Source organism: Triturus cristatus, chromosome 3_1 (genome assembly GCF_964204655.1).
Source record: "Triturus cristatus chromosome 3_1, aTriCri1.1, whole genome shotgun sequence".
Lineage (NCBI taxonomy): Eukaryota > Metazoa > Chordata > Amphibia > Caudata > Salamandridae > Triturus > Triturus cristatus.
In genome coordinates, this window is record NC_140583.1 from 1,005,748,260 (window position 1) to 1,005,770,751 (window position 22,492).

General features: G+C 43.4%; 1 protein-coding gene across 1 annotated transcript; it reads left to right on the forward strand.

Moving 5' to 3' along the window:
- Positions 1-880: 880 nt before the first annotated feature.
- On the forward strand, positions 881-14,866 carry APOA5 (apolipoprotein A5). The gene is made up of 4 exons (XM_085645719.1): positions 881-1,014; positions 5,195-5,264; positions 11,286-11,397; positions 12,692-14,866. The coding sequence occupies exons 2-4, from the start codon at positions 5,216-5,218 to the stop codon at positions 13,614-13,616; spliced, it is 1,086 nt and encodes a 361-aa protein (XP_085501845.1). The 5' UTR covers positions 881-1,014; positions 5,195-5,215; the 3' UTR covers positions 13,617-14,866.
- The last annotated feature ends 7,626 nt before the right edge of the window (positions 14,867-22,492 follow it).

The window sequence follows — 22,492 nt, forward strand, 5'->3', positions numbered from 1 at the left end:
CGGCCTTGCACCATGCAAATACCCCTGCACCGTTGCGCAAGGGTGTGTGCGCGATGTCAGGCATGGGTTTTGTACTGGAAAGGTAACCTTTCAGTACAAAATACTATTCTTAGGCGCAGTTCAAAAGTTTTCCAACTGTGTGTGCTCTACATTACAGCATACATGAAAACTGAGAACGGTTTTGAGAAAAGAAAACAATTTACACGTAATGTCTGCCTCAGAAGGTGTCATTTTGTAAAGCAAACTCCTGCCTGCCGTTTTTAGTAAGTGGAGAGACATCAAAAACCATGGGTGGTTGCAACGGAACACTCAAACCCCAACATGGACGCCCCCTTGACGCAAAGTAGTGCTTAAAGCTTTCTTTGCATTAATTTAAGGTTAGTTTCCAGAGCCAAACAAGTTTTCTTCTGCAAAGTATATATAAAAAAACTGTGCTCATTTAGGTCACTTTTGTGACTCAAACTCTGCACAAAGTTAGTTAACCAGGGGCTAACTGTGCCTGTCCCTTACTAGCCTAATAGGAGAAACCAGGCTGCTGTTATTTGTCTCCGGGGTCCTGCCCCGCTACTCATGATACGTTTGGGGTACGGAGAAAGGGTACGGAGACTCACAGACACACTGTTTACATTTTAAATCCATGGCATGCAGGTGAAAGTTCACCACAGTTATTGTTATCAGCACAAGTTGGCAGTACATACACCTGCTCCTGATGTGCACTTTGACCCCGCCTTATCGCCTGGCGCTCTTTTATACTCATTAATTTACTTTTTTCCAAAGGCACGCTGAGTCTCGGGACATGGTGGGAGCGACGGTCGGAGGGTTCGGCCTGTGACATCACCCGCAGAGAGTGTCTTTGAACCTCCACGTCGTGTTTACCCAGTCGTGTGACTGTGTCTGCGTGCACGTGCGGCTCACCTGACCACGTGCACCAGATGCCACGCACGCACGTATAAAAGTACACTATGGGCCAGCGCATGAGCACAGGTACACAGGAGTTACGGCGCCAGCAGACAGGTAAGGCCGGTTATAAGATTGAATCTGCTGTTATATAGTGTTACTAGCACCGACCGCGTAACTATCTATTGACTTACAAACGTTATTACGCAGCTAAATGAAACGCGCTTTTATCACATTTACATGGATGAAAGGCCGAGCCAGCACTGCTGGGGTTATCACACGTAGAGGGCTATGCAGGTCTCTCTCATTCCCCAGCAGCGACACTTATTCGTTTCTTAGCAGCGCTCACTCAGCCTTGTGACACAGGTGAAGAAACATTGTGAATGACTATTGGGTTATTTGCACAGCTGCAGACTATAAAGTGAATGAATGTGGATCATTTTCCACAGATGCAGAGTGAATAAATATGAGATGTTTTGCATGCTACAGAATGTAAAGTGGGTGAATGTAAGGTGTTTTCCACAAGAGCATGAATGAATATAGTTTGTCTTGTATTGGTATGAAATTCAGTCAATGAACACGGGGTGCACAATACAAAGTGACCCAATATGTGGGTATTTTCCATAAGGATAAAATGAATCAACATGTTGTACTGTGTACAGAGTGAACCAATATAGGCTGCCTCACCATCTATAGAACACAAAGCGAATGAATATAAGGTGTTTTCATATGTACAGAAGAATATCGAGAGAATGAATATGGCATACTTTGATGTGGCTTAGAATACATTGCGAACAAATGCAGGTTCTCACCACAGGTGCAGAATGAATCCCTATGATGTGCTTTCCCCAGTTATAGGATACAAAGTGAATGAGTATAGGTGTATAACAGATAGTCAGTGTCTATGGGGTGCTTTCCATTTGTGAAGAATGAATGAATATGGAGTGCTTTCCATAGGTGAGAATACAAAGTGAATGACTGTGGGGTCCTTTCCGCGACAGCAGATACATGATACAGGTACATGATACAGGTCATCACAAGTAAAGGATACAGAGGGGTGCAGGATACAAAGGAATAAGTACAGTATTGCTTCCCACGGGGGCAGAATACATGAACGTGTGATGATTTTTCTGAAGATGCAACAATGTGTGAGTGTATGAATAAGTTGCTTTATACATGTAAATAATATTGGTTGGATGTTTCTGACACAACTGTTATCGCTGTAGAATACAGATTGAATACAAGCATGGTGTTTCTCGCATGTGGAGAATGAATGAATATGGCGTGCTTTCCCCAAATACAGAATGTCGACTTAATGAACATGGGGAGCAGAATACACAGTGAATGAATATGGATGGGGTGCTTTCCACAGATACACTATAAATGGAAATGCGGTGCTTTCCTCAGAGTCAGAGTCCGTAATGGGCGGAACTACTGGGGTGGGCATTGGCATATTTGTTTCAGCGATTAATTATGTCCCAGTACTTTGTGAAAAAGAAAACCCGTTCTGAACAGGAGTGGACCCCGCCAACCGGGGGATAGGGGCCACCATAACCCAGAGAGGGATGTCTTTTGAGACACACTGTGCTTCTGCTCCAGGCATTATCACAGGAGAGGTGGGGGCTGCAGGGGCTACTGGCGTCCAATCACGCGAGGCTCTCACTGGACTGGGTAGTAGGGCTTGTTAGCAATCCTCATTGGCCCAGGTGGCTGTAAATGTGAAGCCATTAGCATTAGATACGACCTCTGCCATCGACTCACACTGCTCTGAATCACCTTTAATTTCCTCCCTGAAATTAGTCGCTCCATCTCAAAATCCCTTTCCCTTACTGCTTGTTTCAGAAGCAGAATCAATGTGAGCAGCCACAAATCCAATTGTACTGTATGACTCAGGCTTGCATTTTTTTAACATCTGCTCTCTGCATTCTGGAACTTGCAATTTGTGGGTTTTTTACATAATAGCTATTGGTCGGTGAATCTCCTTAGGGCCCTGTTCACAAACTGCATCTTGTAGTACCTTTAGCAGTGCCACAGTAAGTACCACTACTACAAAATGCCTTTCACAAACCTTCGAGTGTAAATCTTCTCTTCCACCTCTCCTGTCTCTTCTATGAGGAGATCCTCACACATATTTGCTTAGGGGCTTATTTACAAGCCCCTTGCTCCGCCGATGCGTCACTTTTAATATGGGAAAAAGTAAGGCACCGGTGGCGCAAGGGTCTTCTAAATAAGCCCCTTAGTACTTAGTAGTAAATGTGGGAGGTACTAGGGGGAGTGGTCGAAACATGGGAAATACTTACAACAACATAGGTGGGATTTAGGGAGAACTAAGGGAGGGTTAGGAAGAGGTTTAGGAAGGGATGTGCACCCCTAACAAAAGGGTAGGCACATTTCTATTAAAAACTGTGTTGCTGTTAAAGTTACGATAGGGAAAAAAAAAGACCCAAATCAGTAGTAAATTTCTCCAGCTCTGAACTGGCTTAAGTCCAGATCACACACAACTAAACACTGCTGCTGCAAAATCCTCCCATAGAAAATAATTAGAGGTAGGGAATTAAGATAAACCCCCTCAGTAAATAATGTTAAATTAAATTATCTAAAATAGTTGAAAGTAAAAAGAAATTTAATTTTATGTTTAAAAAATCTAAACAAAACTACAAATTAATTATAAAACATTTTAATATCCTTTTTTTAATTAAAAAGTTAAAGTAGCATTATAATATATTTAAATAACGTTTAATTAATTCTATACAACACTTTTAATGATAAATAATGCAAAATGAAAAAAATTTTTTTTACATTAGGTGGGAATATCTTTTTTATTTAACATATTTAAAATAATTGACCATTTAAATTGCAATTAAGTTAATGGCGCTGTAGCCTTTTTCCCTTTGTTTTGCATTAAAAATAAATATACAAAATGAATTTAAACACAAATATTTATACAATATTCTTTTTAGAGCTAACATTTTTTGCACTTTTTCCTACACTTTACCATAGAGAGACACCGCCATTGGGGCGGAGATCTCCATATAGTAAACTATAAGGGAAAAGAAAAAAAGTTTCCCATGGGGTTTTATTTTAAGCCCCCACCTCCATTATATGCTATAAGAGGGTGTTGTAGTATCAGTGGTTGGCGATGTGTGGTGCCGGTGGAATTACTACTTTTTCTTTTTGGCAGTAGTAACTTACACTCTCAAATTAGGCTCCATCTCCTGTTTCAGGGGGTGGAGACATGTAAGCTTACACTTTTGAATAATTTTGCACTCAGATTTTGTGAATTGCCAAAAGGAGTAACGTTATTCAATAGTGTAAGAGTAAACTTAAGCATGTAAATTACTCACCAGTGTAAGTTACCTATGTGAATAGCTCAGTTAGTCTAGGCCCATGGCTCTTTCTATCCACATCTCTCATGCAGAATGCTCCCTAGTTGTCATCAATCTTCCTGTCCCCCAAACCTTGCACCCTACTTTACCATTCACAAACCTTTTGAGCCAATTAGACCACCACTGTACAGAATAGAGTGAATGATAAAGGGTTCCTTTCCACATGTGTAACATAGAGTGAATGACTATCAGATGTGTTCCAATTCAGTAAATACAGAAGGAATGAATATCAGGTTGTTCCTATAAGTGCAAAATTGAGTGAATCAGTATAGTGTGCTCATAGGTTTGGAATACGGATTATAAATGAAGTATTATGTCTGCATTCCACCGTAGGTAAAAAGTAAACATGATCTGCTTTCTGTAATATAGGATAGGCAGTGAATGAATGGAAGTGCTTTGCAGAGAACTGTGTTTAATGTCAGGAACAGGCAATGTTTTCCAGCCACACATGAAACAAGAGCTAGTAAAGCCAATAGCTTTAATACTCAAGTGTCAGCCAAAGCAACATAACAATTGCTGTGTGAACATAATGCATGGGTGAAATAAACAATTACATGTCGGGTGACAGTCTTCCTTTCAGATGTAAAATAGCCCCCAAACATTCCAATGGGGGAAGAATTATACTTCCATACATTCAATAGAAAAAGGTTGCCCCTAAAATACTTCTGTTGCTGATACACGATGTTGATGACAATTTCCCCAGCCAATACCCAAAGTTTCCTGGGCCAAAGAAGCAAGCGGTTGAAGTGGTAGGCCAAAGTGCTTTAGGGTATGATGGACTACAAGGGCTGCTGGGTATGTCAATTACCTGGACACCATGAGTTCCAACCATGCTGTGTCTGTTAAGAATGCAACTACTTAGGCCTCTCATGGGAATAAACTGATCTGATGTCACTCTGTCTTTTGTTTAGGAGATTGTCCCATCACCTGAGATGAAGTACCTGCGAGTATCAGTCCTTTTCGTTCTGCTTCTTCCCACAGGTAGGTGGTTTTCCATTTAAACCAATGAATATGAAGCAAAAGGGAAATATTTTGTCTAAAGTTGGAACTCTAGAGGCAAGAGCAGTTACACAGGTAATCACATAAGGAGTTGCAGACTGGCAGTGTGGATGCATAATTTAGTCTTGACTGGGGCATGAGATATCTATAAGCAATGGTTCTAGATGGTAATAAACCTACCTGTAGGTGCCAAGGACTGCAGTCAAGGCTCAGCCTTTCGTCCACTCTTTGTATCCAGCCCTTCCTCGCCCAGTAGGAGCACCCATCAACTCATGTCTTGAATAGGCCAATTTGTTCTAACCCGACTTTCCAGAATATTCAATCTGCAATGTAGAAGTTAGACCTGTGTACTTCACCACTGCTAAACATGGTAAAACTGGCTTACATCTGATAGGCATGTTTAATTTACTTATAAGTCCCTTTTAGATAGGTATACCATAAAGACAGGGCCTGTAAATTAAATGCTACTAGTGGGTCTGCAGTACTTATTGTGCCACCCACTTAAGCAGCCCTTTAAAGCATGTCCCAGGCCGACCACTGTAGCCTGAATACAGTTGTAAACTGCCATTTAGATTTGGCAATTATAACCCCCTTACCAAGTCTTAAACTCTAATTTAATTGCATATAAGTCACCCCTAAGGAGGCCCTAGGTAGCCCATAGGGCAGGATGCATTGTAATTAAAAGATTCAACAAGTACTTTTAAGTTTAACATGCCCTGGTAGTGAAAAACTCTAAAAACACGCTTTTCACTACTGTGAGGCCTACCTCTCCAATAGGACAACATTGAGTGCTAACTTTTGATTGGGAACAGGTAGGCATTTCATGTTTGGTGCCTGAAAAATTGCAATTAAAAATCCTTTTTAATAATAAAGTCGATTTTTAAGTTACAAGTTTGAAAATACCACTTTTAGAAAGTTGGCATTTTTCTTCCCTAAACAGTTTGGTGCCTACAGTCTCCCCTGGCCACAAGACTGGGTGATGTTGGCAGTTGGACTGTTTATTCCTCACAGACAGTCAAGCAATATAGGGAATAGGTGTACCTGGATGGATCATCACCTGGCAGGATGGGGGCGGAGCAGAGCACGGCCCCCCTTGCAACTGAATAGGCTTGCTCTGCCTTCACACAAAGGGTTTGTCACCCCTGCTTTGTTCATACAGCCAGCTTGGAGCCAGGGCAGGGGAGTCAGGCAAATTGAAGCACTTCAAAGGGAATTTTCAAGCAATGTCTCCTACTTCAAAGAATGCTCCATGTATAAAAAGGGGAGCTTCAGACCCACTTTTCAGTTCTTCCTGGACCTGCGGAAGGACTCTCAGACGACTGCCTGCTGCTGTGGCCTGCTGTGTACTCCACAAGACTTCTTTGCTGCTACTGGAAGTGCTGCTTTGCTGCCTGGAGTCTGCCTTGAATCCTCAGAGGCCTGCCCTGCTGCTTCAGCCTTGCTTCACCACCTGAACCCAGGTCTACCAGAGTGACACCAAGGGCTTGTTAGCTGGCCTCATGTTCAGAACCTCAGGGACAGAAAAGGCTCCCTTCATCTTAAACCCACACCAAGCCCCCCAGTGGTGTACCTGCAGGCCTGGACCCTTGGTGGTGATGCTAAGGGTGTCCAGATAGCCAAAATCCCAAATTTGGGACTTAACATTTTTTGGCTTTGAGAACCAGGGGAAGACCGGCACCAACCCGTTCCTCTGTTCACCCAAGGTGCATCGTCGGTCGGCAGCAACAGCTTCTTGATCAGTGACCCCTTGGTGAAGGGATAACTGGCCTCCTGGAACTCTCTTCGGCTACAGCCTACAGCTTTGTCCCACTGAAGATTTTCAACTTCTAAAGTAGAAACTAAGCCTGAACGTAATAATCTTCACCACAACTTCGTCCAGCCGCTCCCTGACAACAGCCCTCCCTCCTCGGACACGGCCTGCAGCCTTACCCTGCTAAACTTTACCTTCTCAGAACATTTTTCTTCAAACTTTCTTCTAAGTCCAAAGGTAAACGCTTACTGGGCCCAATCACTTTTTGTATCGGACTTGTGCTCCATTGCAATCAGCATATTTTTTTAGCTTTGACCCGGTCGTATGTGACTAGATGTCTATGGTTGACGCTTGGCTATTTTAGATGCCATTTTTTACCTTAAACTTTTAAAATGCATAACTCCGGTTCTATTAATTAGATTTTTGTTGTTTTGATGTTAAATAATTTATTATAATTTACTCCATTTAAAAAAAAATGAGATGGTATTTTTCTTGTGTTGTGTTTTCTATTTATTACTCTTTGTGTGCTGCATAAATACTTTACACATTGCCTCTAAGTTAAGTCTGACTGTTTTTGTGCTAAGCTACCAGAGTGTTAAGCATATGTTAATTTTTATTTAGGACTTTTTGTGGTTCACCCTGATAGGAATTGCAGCTGTTGCTTGAAAAGCAGCCATTCCTCCCTGCAACAAACAACTAAATTTCTCACAAAACACAGTTATCAATACCATATACAGTTATATGGCTGGAAAGAAACCCTTGGGAGCACATCTTCCAACCACCACCAGCCATGCCCACCTAATTGCTCTTCCGGTCATCCTTAAAGTTGTCTGCCCCACATGAAAAAATGAATACATGGGAGAGAACCTACATTATAACAACAACAACCCCAAACAGCACTTTTCATTTCTGCTCAGATTAGCAACAGGAAGTTGGTTTGCATTAGTGTGCTGCTACACTGAGAACACCCAGAGCGAAATAAAGTCTTGTGTTCCATTTACAAAGAAGGGCACTGTCTGAAGAGCTTTACATTGTATTGTAGAAATCATATAGTGACTTGTACCCATGACGGGGACGTGCTCTGATTTGTGCCTAGTTCCTAGTCACCACTTTGGAGTGCACAGTTTAAGGGGGTTAATTGTATTTGTTGTGGTTTGGCCTGTATGGGAGGTGTTGGGTGAGGTTTCTTGGGATTCTAAATGTGCTATAATCACAAAGAACTGGTAGCTGCACAAAAGCATGAGGTTTTGCAGAGCATGCGAGAACAGAACTGGCTCGTTAGCAGGTACCAACCACCTTTACTAGGAGTGGTCTGTCATACACTTTAGAACTTACATAGAGTGTGGGTAGTGGAGTCTATCATGGCGCCAGAAAGTAGTAACCAACAGGAAGGAGCACCTTTCCACCACCATAATGCATGCTGTGTGGATTCCACCTAGGAGCAACAGAGATCTAAGCCATCAGAGGCACAGACATTAAACCATCAATATATATGTTTTGGAGTTCCTCCAGGAGCATCTCGTAGGGAGGTACACCCTTGAACTCATAAAATAACAAGATCTATGGAGTCCTCTGAGGTGTAACAAGGATGCAGTTCACACAACAAGCATCTGGGCCACCCAGGACAGGCTGACCCATCTAGAATTTGAAAATGTGAGTTTTTCAAACAAATTGTGAAATGTCCTGATTTAAAAAAAAAAAAATCCTCTACAATAATTATATTTTAAAAAAAGAGACAACCCTCCTTTCATTGGCACTGCGCTGTCACTGAGCCAATAAAGGAGGGTAAGCAGCAGACAAGAGAGTTATCTCTTCTGGCCCCCACCCCCCTGCAGTCCATATCATCTCTGGACAGTTTCCTTGCTACCCTCTATCACTTGTAGCCTCTCCCTCTGCCCTACCTCTTCTGGCCCCCACCCCATGTCTCCTCTTGCCTCCTCCCCATAGACCCATGCAATGCCAACTTTAGGGGGGGTGCTATCAGTGGAACGGCACCAGGTGCCGACTTTAGTGGGGGTGGCATTTGCGTTCTGACAGGAGGGGAGGACAGATCAGACAGGACACATGTGACAGGCAGGACAAGAAAAGCCTGCAGAGATCTTTGTGTGACTATCAATTTTCATGGGATAATAAATAAGGGCAAGATCACTCTTATGGGTAAGGTACCTGCTGGAGAGTTCTATGCTTTGTCTCGTCACAGTTTTGACTCTTCATAGAATAGCACAGAGGGTTAATGTCCCTGCTGCAAAGTACAATGTGTAATATACAAATCACAGATGGGTATATTATGTAGATACGTTAGTGGGTTACTGCTTTTGTCACAGAATTTCTTGTTTTACTTGCAGTTCATAAGTTACTGTCCTCCTAATATAGCACAGCAAACTGTGAACCAGCATCAAGCAGCTGCATGCAAACTGTAAGGCATAGACTGAGAACCCTATTGTGTTTTTCAATCTTTTGTTTTTCTGAAGGTTGCAAAAAAGGGTTCCATTGGGTAGTATTATGTTACATTTTAAATCCTGACTTTTTTCTCCATCCCATGCACATTTAACTTATAAGACCTACCAGCATGGATGACATGTTACTTCTACACCTTGTAGTCTCGTTGGCTTGTGTAACATGTCATATATATTCATTTAGACACTTGTATGATTCATTGTCTCCGTATGCTATCTGTGTGTGGTGTGAAGCACTTTGACACCCTATATTGGGATGAGTAGTGCTATAACATAAACATGTGAGAGAGAGAGGCTATGGAGATACGAGGGGCACTGTTGGAGGGTGGCAGTGAGGCGATTCGTATAGAAGGAGGTCATTGGGGGAAGTGCCGACAAAGATTGTCTCACCAGGCACCACCAACGTTGAAGCTGTCCCTGGATCCATTCCTCCTCTAGCTCTTCTCCCCAGTCCTCATTGTGGCCCAGTCCAGAAATCATGCTGTCACCACCATTAGTATGGCCAGACCTAGATAGATAGGGCATTGGACACTCTCCCAAGAAGTGGTTCACTTTGGGGGGCTTTATGTCAACAGCTATATGGGGAACCTCCAGTGGATTAAGGATTGTCGAGCTCAACAGGGAAATAAATGCACATGGGCTTGTCCAGAAAACATACAAGGGCAAGGTGACACTGCTTTACAAAAGCATGCTGAGGATTTCCTTCCCAACACTGGTGAAGTTGTAGGTAAAATAACATCAAAACCTAAATGAAAATCCATATATTACACAGGGATTACCACTCTAGAATAAACTTAGAAAATATGGGGGGGAACTCACTCTGACAAGAGCCTGAGGGGATGTGGACTGGTGGGGTCCTTCTTTCACACTGGTTGGGAGTGTCAATATATATAGAATTACTGGAAAGCAATTTCGGGGTGCATGACTAGCAGACTACCCCTAATGGGCCCTGTTCAATGTATGAGGGGAAGAATCAGCCTCGAAATATCAAAACATCTGGATTGTACTAGGCCTGATAGTGGCAAAACAAAACATTGCTTGTAAATAAGGAGTGAGGGGACTGCCACTTGAAGAATGGAGTAGTGACATGGACTGGTGCATGCTGGCCGAAAAAAACAATGTAGAAAAGCAGAGGCTTTCCTAAGAAATGGGGAAAATGGGGAGTGCTGGGAGTCATACAGGGACTACTAAAGACCAATGAATGCACATGTAAAGCCACACATTGGGACCAGCACATGTACCTAAAATAGCTATGGGGCATACTACGCGAGGGGATGAACACTGTTCTTCGAACTGGGCGGTGCATACCATGACCCATCTGGTGACTGTGCAATTGTGTTGCTTGTGTTTTATAAAATGCCAATAAAACAAGTTTAAAAAAAACCCTGAATGAAAAAGTAAAATCATGTCATTCAAATCCCTTGCTTTGGTCAGCGGCATCACAGATATCTGTTGAGTTGTGTACTCACAGTGCACCAATGGAAATTTACATTGTAGCACTCATGCAAACAACAAACACATGAGATCGTCTTTCAAGCTGCACCACACAGGTCTCTCAACTGGCAGTCGATGGTCTACACCTGCTGTTCGGGTCTGCGGTCGACACATACTCTTACTCTGTGCTCCTTTCCTTTTGCAGTAAAGAAATGATGCAATGATCAACGTGTTCATTGTTGTGGTGTCAATGGAGTACTTAATACCCCGCTCCAGCAGCTCTCGCAGATCTCAGTGCAATATCAAAGTTGGCCATCATTGGACATTGTAACGCAAAATAATGGGTTCCCTTTTTCTTCGCAGTCTTGAAGGCAGAGTACACGCGTAATGGATTTTGGGAGTATATAAGCCAGCTGACCAATGCCAAGGAAAGCGCAGATCAGGTGGAGCAGCTCAAAGTCAGCAGAGAATCAAAGTAAGTTTTATTATTGTTAACTAGCACTTGAGTAGTGCATAATTCCCCTTTAATATGACATTGCAGGGACTGATTCGGTTTGGTGGAGTAGAGTGATTAGCAGGGTTGAAACTGATTCCTCCTAGCTACACAAGGATGTGTGTTATACACATGCCAAGGACAGCAATAGTGACTCCTAAAAAACAGGCTTGATGCTAAATTCATTTTCTACTCCAACACTGAAACATTCATGTGCAAAAACATTTTCCACTTGAATTAAATCCCACCAATTGTTGTGAAAACAGATCTGACCCATGCTGACTTTTATCTTATTTTGAAAATCTGATATCAATCCAAACGCTGGTTATGTATGTGAGTGGCATCGGAGAGCGTGTGGGGATAGAAGACCCACAAAGCCTTAGGGCTGGTTTATAAATGTGTCACACTGCTGGTTTGTCTAATTAGACATTTGAAGTGGGCATGTTGTGATGCTGCCAGCCATTAATCCTGTGTTGGGACAGTGTGATTCATTCTATCCCCGATCCCCTGCCAATCTCGTTCTACTGCCCTCAAAAAGCAGTGATTTCTGAGACATTCAGTCTTCTTGTGTCTCCCAGCCGTGCTGCTAGAGGTTGCATGGATAGGCTATTGATGCTCTAAATGCCCGCTTCTGAGGGGTTAGAGGGATCCAAATATCGCGCATCAGATTTTAGCACATACCCTCGGTCATTTGCTAGACCACCATGAATATAGAGGCAGACACACTACTGATGTGTCTCATAGTGACAGCATGATGAACAGTACTGTGATTTGCAAATGGCCCAAATCAGATCCCAAAGAGACATACGTGCAATTGCTGCATTCCAATGCCTGTCAACTAGTCCAGCCTGCAAATCTAATATGAGACCTACCAAGTCATTTGAAAGCACTCCCTAGTGGAGTCAGTAGCGGTCCATGCAGGTAAGAGTGGTGGGGCATTGGGGCCGGGTGGGGTGGGGGGCGGATTTCGATAGACGACGATGGAAAATTATTAATTTCCCTCGTGGTCGTCTGTCGAATGCCCTCCAACCCGGCTCACTGCTCTTACCTGCATGGGCCGCTACTGAGTGGAGGGTTGGCACCATCTTCTACCTCTGGGAAAAAGTACACACGGTGTGTTGTTTCAATGAGAGTCAAGGTGATGTTAGACACTTACTATTCAACCAACATTATTTGTCCAACCAGGTGCTTCAGAAGCGCTGTGAGCACCTAAGTCTAGTTTAACTGTGGTAGTTCTAAAGGAGAGGTTATTTTAATTTGTGTTTTCTCCCCACAGGAGTCTGAAAGAGAGTCTGCAGGATGGGGTGAATTACATGGGACACCTCCTAAGCCCCCTAAATGGCAGATTCCAGGAGCGGCTCTACCAAGACTCGGATGGATTAAGACGCCTAATCCGAAGTGAACTGGAAGACCTCAGGAGGAAACTGTCTCCTTATGTCGACGAGGTCCACCAGAAGATCACCAGGAATGTGGATCAGGTGCGTCAAAGATTGTTACCGTTCACAGATGAGTTGCTGGACCAAGTTGGTATTCAGGCGATGGACCTGAAAGAACAGCTTGCTCCTGACCACCAGGACATACGGAAGAAACTTCAAAAAAGCTTGGTCGAGGTTAGGCAATTTGTGTCAGAGTACGCGGAGGAATTCCAGGACAAAATCCGTCTCCACACTGGGAAGGTGAAGCAGGTGTTCCATCCTTACGCTGATAAAATTGTCACTGAGATCCACCAAACCATGGAAGAACTCCATCGAAATGTGGCACCACATGCCCAAGCTAGCCAGGAACAACTCAAGCAGCACGTCCAGGAGCTCTCCCAGAAGCTGACTAAAAATGCAAAAGAGCTTCACGAGAAGATACACAAGAACCTGGACAACCTGAAGGCGAAGCTGATCTTATACCCAAGTGAACTCAAGGATAAATTTGGCACTGAAGCAGTTGAACCTCAGGTAGGGGATGTCCCTCCATACATGAAAGAGCTGAGTTACCAGGTGGAACAGGAGATTGAGGAGTTCAGGAAGAGTACCTTCCTCCAGATCGAGGACTTCACCAAGACAATCAACCGGGAGACAGAAGAAATGAAGTCCAAGCTGTCCGTGCCATCAATGTACACTGAAGAATTACAGGATAGCCTGAACCCTGTGGAGGACATGCAGCAAAAGCTTGACTCCCTCTGGGAGGACCTTTCCCGCAGCTTGAGCTAGGGCGGAGAAAATTAATCAGAAAATTTGCAGACATAATCAGAGGAATGCATTGCTCTCCATCCTCTTTATCAGGGTGTCATTGAAACATGGTGGAGATGGACCAAGGAGAAGTGGAATGTTCTAATTAGAACGAGAGACAACGTTAGAATAAACGATTTCTAAGATGAGTAAGTCAGAATAATGGGAAGTTCGAATGTCTGAAAAAGAGGACATATTACATGCTTGGTATTTTTTTTTTATGGGGACTCAATCTCCTGCGTGTTATATACACACTTGTGTTTTCTTTCACATTGAATGGTTTTGGAGAGTGGTTATTTCGTTTGACTAAATCTTCCAGGGCGCGACAGCCCCTGAACCAACATAAAATACTAGGTTCACATTGATAGCAACACAGCTGTTTTTGGAACATCACTTATGTCATCATGAAAAGAGAATATGTAGGATCCTGGTGAAAATACATTCACCAGAAAAAAGATTTTGAAGCTAGGTGGCCAGTTATTTGCAAGGCTCAAAGCTTCAAGCGCAGAGCACTGGCGTGTCGCAACTGACCCCGAGACAGTCTGCACCTCTTCGCACTGAGCTTGCCTTCCTCAGTGGCCTGTCGAGATAGACAAACAGATGTGCATTGTCTCAAAAGTTTCAGACTGGTCCCAAAGATCAACTCCTTCATTTTAGACGGAGGATAAACTCATTTTAGAATGGCAGGCTGGAAAAAAAACAGGAATTAGATGAGACGTTAAGCTGTGAAATTATATCTTTAATAATACATTAAATATGAACACCAATTATATGAAAACGATTTGAACTAAAAAAAAGAGCAGAGTTTTATACTTTCAGAATAACCAAAATAGAGGAGAATGTGCTTTTTTTCATTTAGAAAATGGTATATGTAGGGAAGATGGGATATGAGGTCCTAAAATATGTTATACATATTTAAAATTATGTGCATGTGTGTCACATGCAGAAAAGACTGTGAATGAGAAGGAGCTAAGGAGAGAGACAAGTTCCATATCTGGTCCTTACATATGGACACCGACAAGACTGTCCTTTTCACGGATCAGGGCTGGGAACTCTCCCGGCATCAGCAGAAGTAACTACGGCAAGGTGGTCGCTTGCGCGGGTTCCTCTCACAGACAACCTTGTGCTTATTTTGTCGCTATGCATGTTCACATGTACTTTACCATGTGTATGTTTATGTGTCATACAGTTGTTGAGAATGTCCTTTGTATTAAAACAACGTTTTCTCGTTGCATTTGAGTATTTTCATAAATACGCTTATGTTTATCATTGTATCTGATTTTCTGAAACATACAAAGCTAAGTTTGGGTGGATACGGCTAATAAAAGTAGAGAAGCCCATGATGAGGTTTTCTGGCAACATTTCAGTCGTTTAGCAATATCCCTGTCTTAAAAAGTTTTCATAGTCCATTTGCACCATACCATCTAAACTATAAGTGCGCGAGAAGGCCAAAGGGCTGAAACAACAAGGATAAATACAGCCCGGGTGGCAACAATCACACATTTCCCTTAGATGTGTCAGCTGGTTATCACTGCTCTCTCAACCGCACTTGCCACATTGGGATACCGCACATATAACACCATTAGCAAGCCCACCTAGCATGCATCCAGCATGGCAAAAATACTCAATATAGTTCAATTACCGTGGTACCCACCGCCACTTCCACCAAACAGAACTCGTCACAAAGCACTTTACCAAGCAAGGGTATTACCTAGACGCCCCCATGAACTTATGTTGTCAACACAGCACAAAGGCAATGTATTTGGCAAAGTACTACCATCACAACAACACGCCCCTGCACCACTTTCACATAGCCTTAGACTAATTGAGATTCTTTTTACACATACTACACTATAACGTGCACAAAATAACATGATGACTAGTTATCTAACTACCACGGCAAGCTAGAAAACAATATGCATGGGCGAGTTTTAAACAGGATGACAAACATCAAAATGGCAGTCTTTGACACGCCAATCTGTACTCATTTGACACTATAAAGATGTTTAGCCCATTCAAGCTCATTTAACCTCGCTGTAATTAACCTAGGGGCAGATTTATCAACATTTAGCACCGTGCTTGTGTCGCAAAAGTGAAGCAAACCGATGCAAATATTTTTTTTTAATTTTCATTAGTTTAGCATTGGAAAGTTACCTGACGCAAAGCTGCACTTTGCACTGTGTTGCATTATTTTGCATCAGGGGGTGTTCCATGAGTGGTACATGGGCGTTCCCATGCAATCAACCATGTGTTTTGATGCAAAACTCTATCTACTAACAATAGTAGAAGAGTTTTGCGGCAAACAATAAGAACACTTTAAGACTGGCTTAAAAAGCAGAAATGCTTTTATTCCTCCAAACATTTCTGGCTTTTAATGTTCGTCTAGGCATAGTATTTTGAACTGGAACGGTGTCCTTCCAGTACACAACCCATGCTAGTCATGATGCAGACACCTTTACACTATGGTGCAGAGGTGTGGGTGTGTCACTAGTCGACCTGATTGAGCGCTAGGGAGAGTACAGAACGCCACTGTATCTTAGTAGATATGGTGCTTTCCTGCTCCCACGCAATGCAGGGCAGTGGCCTTAGTTAATGCGCTGCATTGCATAACAGCTGCCGACATCTGGGCTCAAGAATCATTACTTAACTACATGCTTTTGAAACCACTACCAGCCATATACAACCAAACAACCAGAGACAACAAATGGCTGGACAACACATAACAGTATGAAAAGAGTGCCCACATTAAGAATATACTTCGGTGCAATACCAAACAGTAGAATGCGTTGTACATCGCCGACTCGCAAGAACATGATGTGTAATAATTTAAGCTGCAATGGGGGGGTCACAGAGCGCAACACAATATTAACCAGCGCCAACTAGGACAATGGCAACTACAAGGCCTATGTCAATGCAGATTTATAGGACAGCGGTAATTCACGAATCACGTATCAGGGTTGCCCCAACTCTAGTGGCTCAACAATAAACAAATCTAAGATCTATACTAGAGGCAAGCCAAAGGGTGAAATTAGCTACCATCCACAGTGCATGAACAGGTTCTTTCCTGGAGTGAAACTAGTGCTGCACAGTGCAAAACCAGCTTCAAGCATAATTCACTGCCAAAGCTAGCCCCTACCAGCTTTTAGGGCAAGAACAGCACCAACCCCAAATCAGAGAACAGAGCAAACTATGAAGGCTACAATATCACGAACTACGAGGGTCGGACCAGCTCCAACGACTACAGCAAGATCAGTGCCATTTATTAAGGTGAACCCAGCTCCAACTACTAGAGCAAGGACCATGCTTTCTCTTAGGAAGAAACCAACTCCTAGAGCGAGACCAGTGCCATCTATTAGGGTGAGAACAACTCAGAGGCAGATACCAGAACAAACTACAAAGGTTAGAACAGCATTAAGTACCAGGCTGAGACCAGGTCCATCTACAAGAGCGAAACCAGTGCCATCAATAAGGGTGACATCAGATACAACTTTAAGAGTGAGAAAAACTCTAAATCATAAGACGGCCAAATCTTAGGCCGAACCACAGCATCTTTCGATGCTGGACATTCACTAACTCAAAGGGCACGAGCAGAAGAAATTCCAGGGTTGCTCCAACTTTAATCAAAGAGCCAACCATAACGCTTACCACAAAAAGCGCTGTATTTCATAAGGTGATGCTAGCTCCAACTCTCTTGGTCAGGTTGTATCCCCAGGGCACTTCTAACGCCTAGGGCACAACTACAGATAACTGGAAGGGTATATCTAGCTCCAGCATTTCAGGAAAAACACCAACATCAGGGTTGAAACCAGATTGAACATTGAGAGCAGGAGTAACACTAAACTAATGGGCGGGAAAGCCTGGAGTAACCTGGTGGGCTAGGCTAGAATCAACTCCTTGGACTCGACCAGTTCCAACTCCTAGGTCAAAAACCACCCTCAAATCTTCAGGCAAACCCAGTGGCATCTACTAAGTTTTGAGCAATTCAGCATTTAAGACTTGGCCTGTCTGAGGCAATTTTTTTAGAGTACTACCAGCAGATACAACCTGTTACACACTGTAAGGTCATCTTTCAGGGTGAAATGAACTTCGACTCCAAGGGTAAGAAAGTGACCGTGCATATTTTTGGATCAACTTTAAATCTGGTGCTGGTGAGTGGATGAGAGAAACACTCAAAAGGTGATTGGAGGAATGCTTGCAATTTGTCTAACCACTGGCAATCGCTCAGGGTATCATCCCAACCCATCGTTGTTTTGGTCACCATGCTGCCTCAGTGTGGACCCAGCCATATGCATATCAGCCTTGACCCTGCTCCTCATGAGAACAGTTCAGCCCGAAGTGCCAGGCTAGGTCCTCATTGATCCGTAATCCAGGCAACCTCAGATCAGTTTCACTCTGATAAGGGCTCATAAGACAGGTATAGCTTGGTTCTAGAGTCACAGTGAGCACTGGACCCACGTCTGGTCATACCCTTGCCACTTAGGGCGGTGCAGGAAACACTCAAAAGATGATGGGAGGGATGCTTGCAATTTGTCTAACCACTGGCAATTGCTCAGGGTATCACCACTTACCATCGTTATTTTGCTCACTGAAAGAATCCCTGTAAGAAAGCCAAGATCATCAGCTGCAGCATACAACAATGTCCTATTAAGTATCAGAGCAAATTTTAAATAAGAATTTTATGAAATACCAAGATTGTCGCGTATGTCGCCACATGTCATCAAAGAAGATATGACCAAAGCAATCCTTTTCATATAAAAATTCTCAAATCATTTATATTTATATGCAGCATACATATACAGTAAAATCTGTGAAATAAGTGCTTAGTGTCATGGGAACGCACAGTGCTAAAGAATTTGTGCAAGCAGCACAGAAATGGTGATCACAATAAAATCAAGGAACTGCAGAAAGAACACAACACATGCAGATTCTATGATATTGAGAATCTCAAAGCCCAAGAAGGAACAAAATATTTTCAACCTATATCTTAGTGAACGGTCATCATCAGGAAACAGTAATGGATAAACTGAGCACAACAATGCTGAAGTATTACTGCACAACTACTTGTGATTGTAATTACAATTTTAACTGCTACCTAACAGGACATTGTTGCATGTTGATCTCATATACCCTCATTTTCTTGGGTCCACGGGTGGCTCCTATGGTATATACAGGGGATACATTGAAGGAGTCAAAGAACTAGTGCTAATTAGGTTGTGCCAGTCCACTGTACCCAGATGGAATTTTTACCTTTGTTTTTTCTACACAAATATGTGTTGCAGGACTTTCAGGCCTGTTTCTTAAATGAGAAGAGGGCTAGTTGTCCAAGACACTAGTTGGGGAACTCAGAAAATAACCCCCATCTGCCGGTGGCCGAGAGGGCACTCGTCAGTTAGAAATCCTTGGAACTCTGCTCTGGGGTTGACTTCATACATTTGTCAGCCTATGATATGGATCCCAGGGTCTCTCTACAGCTGTAGGTTACATGTGATTTCAGGGTGGTGAGTTCCACTTCACAATAGCTACTCAGTCATTTGCTTTTTCTGCAGATTTGCAAGGTTGGAGGGTAGAGCCAAGTGTTTCCTGACAAATGCATGTAAGACACGACGACAAAACCAGCTACGTTTCTCCAACTTGGCCAACCAATACACACCTTTAGGAAATAATGGAGGTGGAAATGGGCAGGGACTGTCCTAACAATTCAAGGGGGCTTCTGCCTCCAGCGTTCCTTTTATAGGTAGGTGGTCCAATTCAAAGGGCTCTCAGAAATGTTCTAGTGGCCACTTACAATTCAAATCCCTTTCTGGCAAGCCCTCTCCGTCTCTATTTTGAGATCCACAAACAAGAGATCCTTAATGGATTCCAGTGTCCCTGCAGTCACACATAGCCCACCCATTCCACGTTCATTCTTCCACAGAGTTACAGATGAAACATACATGCGCCACTCATTACTCACAAGTTTGAAGTGCAGGAAACAGGCGAAGGGACTGACAGAAGTCTTTTCAACAGGAGAGGTCCGTAGGCCACTATCCCCATGAAGGTAGCAGAACAAAGGCCTTTTCCTGCCTCTATAAACAATTACTGCCAACACTACCAGTATTTCTCACCCTCTAAGAGAATGGTAGTCACTCTCAGCAAAGAGTGGTGCACTTAATGCACAGCTCCAGGTCACAGAGACTCGCTCTGGGTCTTAATTCAAGCTACAGGCCGTAAATAGAGATACATGGAGCTCATGTGCACTGAAGTGAAAAATCAACAAAAAGGTACAAAATCATGACATTGGAAATTTAAGGCATGGACACATAAACCAGCAGCTCATGGACAATACCTTTCCAACAACCGAAAAATCATGGACATTAAAAAATGAAACGCAAAAAGAGCGGCAATTTCAATGACGGTGATCCATTCTCGAAACAATAGGAATAAGCAAATATTTGAATAAGACATCCAAAATTGAAAAACTAGGGGCATGCTAGAACAACTAGTTAGAGGAGGGACAAGGAGGGAAATCAATGTGAAGAAATAGGCACCCCTGGTAAGAAATCAGGGCGCCAAGGGCAGGGAACAAATCAGCAACATAATAAAGAACCTCTTGGCAACCACATAGATTGTCATGTAATTACATAATAAAGGCCATGTATGAACATGAAATTTAAGATATTTATTACCTTTTTTATTTTTTATTTAATGATTATTATTTCATTTACTGTATAGATAAATTGCAAATTGGATCATTTAAAGGGTCTCTGATAATTATTATTCTGAACAGCTATGGCAATAAAAGGGAAACAAAAGAATAGAGAAAAAATTGAAAAAATCCACAACACTTCTAATAATATGAATACAATCACAGTACACAATGAATATCAAACGTGAACAATACAAATGTGAAACAATTAAAAATCATGTAATACATTAACACAAAAATTGTGAAATGTAACATCTCATAACATGCATATAAAATTGATGCAATATGTACAAATAAAAACTCAATGTAGAAAAATTGGATGAATTAATAACTAGTAGTTGCTATTCAACTGTTTCTTGATACAGCCAACGATGTGAACACTTTTCTACACGCGTTTTGGCGTGAAAACACACCTTCTTCAGGAAGAGTCACAGATGGAAAAGGGGACAAGGAGGGAAGGCAGAGAGTGGTCAAGAAGAAAAGGGTCACAACATATGCTATCAACAGAGCTAGACTAGGTGGAACTAAGGCAAACTGAGATCAAGGTTGTTGTATACTATTGAGAAGAAGGGAGTAGAAAGGTGAATAAAACAATCAAAACTAACTGTCCTGCAGAGGAGGTAGCGGGTATTTTTTACTACCATTATATACCAAACAGTGAGACACTCGTCAGGCCTCCATGTGAACAGTCCTTTAGCAGACGAACCTAAGGAAGAAGAACTTTTAAGGTTTTGTTTAGGGATTCAGTTAAATATTGTCATCTGCATCCTGCAGTATATCAATGATTTGTTCATCTGAAGCTACACGGAGTATTAACTAGATATCTATACAGTTTGTGTTACTCTGGTGTAGTATTGGCGAATCTTGAATTTCATATTATGTGTAATGTGCAAAATTTTTCCTTTTGTAGAATGCACATTTTTTAATGGTTTTTAGGTCTCGCCTGTGTTGCAGCGCATGTGCTGCTTCACCTTGGCAAGATCTATTGTCGTTGCTATTGTGTCTGGCTTCTCTGGAAGCAGGGTTGGTGTCCGCCCTGTCTCCATTAGGCCCCAACCACCCTGACTGGAGATTTAGCTTGTGCACGGCCTCTCTTTTGCTTGCGCACGGCGTCTCTTCCAGACACGCGTTTATATTTGCATCGGGCTTTCACTGAAAGTGAAAGAGCGATGTAAATATAAACCAGCATCTTTCGTTAGCGGCAGCATCATAGCTGCGCGGCCGCGGCATGATCAGAGGTGCACATGATTATCGGGCACTGTGGGGAGACTGCATGCAATGCTGCACAGCTGTGCACCCACCGGACCCCTGTGGGCCTCAATGGCTGAGCAAGTCGCTCGCACCATCACCACGGCAGTATTGATGTTGTAGACCCAGCCCCATTGGCGCCAGCGGCCATGTAGATCGGGCAATCACTGTCTGTGCTTGATTCTCGCCAGCAAGAGTTGTCTGAAATCCATAATACATAATTAAGCGGAAACCTCTGCAGCCGCAGAATCGCATAATTACAGTGGCCCTGGTTATATCTCAGTACATATAATCCCCACCAAGTGGCTCATTCCCCTGCGGGCGGGATTCTGATCCCAGGCAGGCCTGCCTTTCTGACAGGGCTGCAGCTGCGAAGCTCTGCGAGGAGGGGCGAGCCGCCCTCCCTCCCCCAGGCCTGCACACCTGCTGGCCCACAGGTGTCTCTCGTCACAGGCCTCAGCCTGCAGGAGGAAGCAGTGCTATGGAGGGGGCGGGTGGGGGATGCTGCAGTCACTCTTCCATGCTCACTATCAAAAAGGCAGACGTCGCTGTAAGGGCATCAGCCAAATCGATCAGCCTGTAGCGCAAAGAAACTTAAACAGTGCGCTCCACGCCCACCCCAGGGCAGCCCTTATTGGATGCGGCCGGTGCTCTGAGCTGCTGCAAGGGAGCTCCAAAGTCACAAGCGTGGGGGTGGCGGCTCTGTTTACATATGGCACCTTCTGCCTGGATACAGGAGTTCGTCTCTCGGGGTCTGGTGGCGGCAGTACTCGAGGGAGGGTGTAGTGCGGCACGCCCGTCTGGTGCCGCAGGTGGTGTGGTCTGCTGGCGGGCCAGGGGCAGGTTGCCTGGGCGCCGCATAGGGGCTCACGGGAGAGCGTTGAATTCTCAGACGAGCATGGTGCAGGTGTGCGTGTTGAATCGT

What these genes read in the sequence shown, in the direction of transcription:
- APOA5 (XM_085645719.1), top strand. Translation starts at nt 5,216, where the DNA reads ATGAAGTACCTGCGAGTATCAGTCCTTTTCGTTCTGCTTCTTCCCACA. An exon ending in CGTTCTGCTTCTTCCCACAG is followed by an intron (nt 5,265 to 11,285) that starts GTAGGTGGTTTT and finishes TTTTCTTCGCAG; the next exon opens with TCTTGAAGGCAGAGTACACG. An exon ending in AAAGTCAGCAGAGAATCAAA is followed by an intron (nt 11,398 to 12,691) that starts GTAAGTTTTATT and finishes TTCTCCCCACAG; the next exon opens with GAGTCTGAAAGAGAGTCTGC.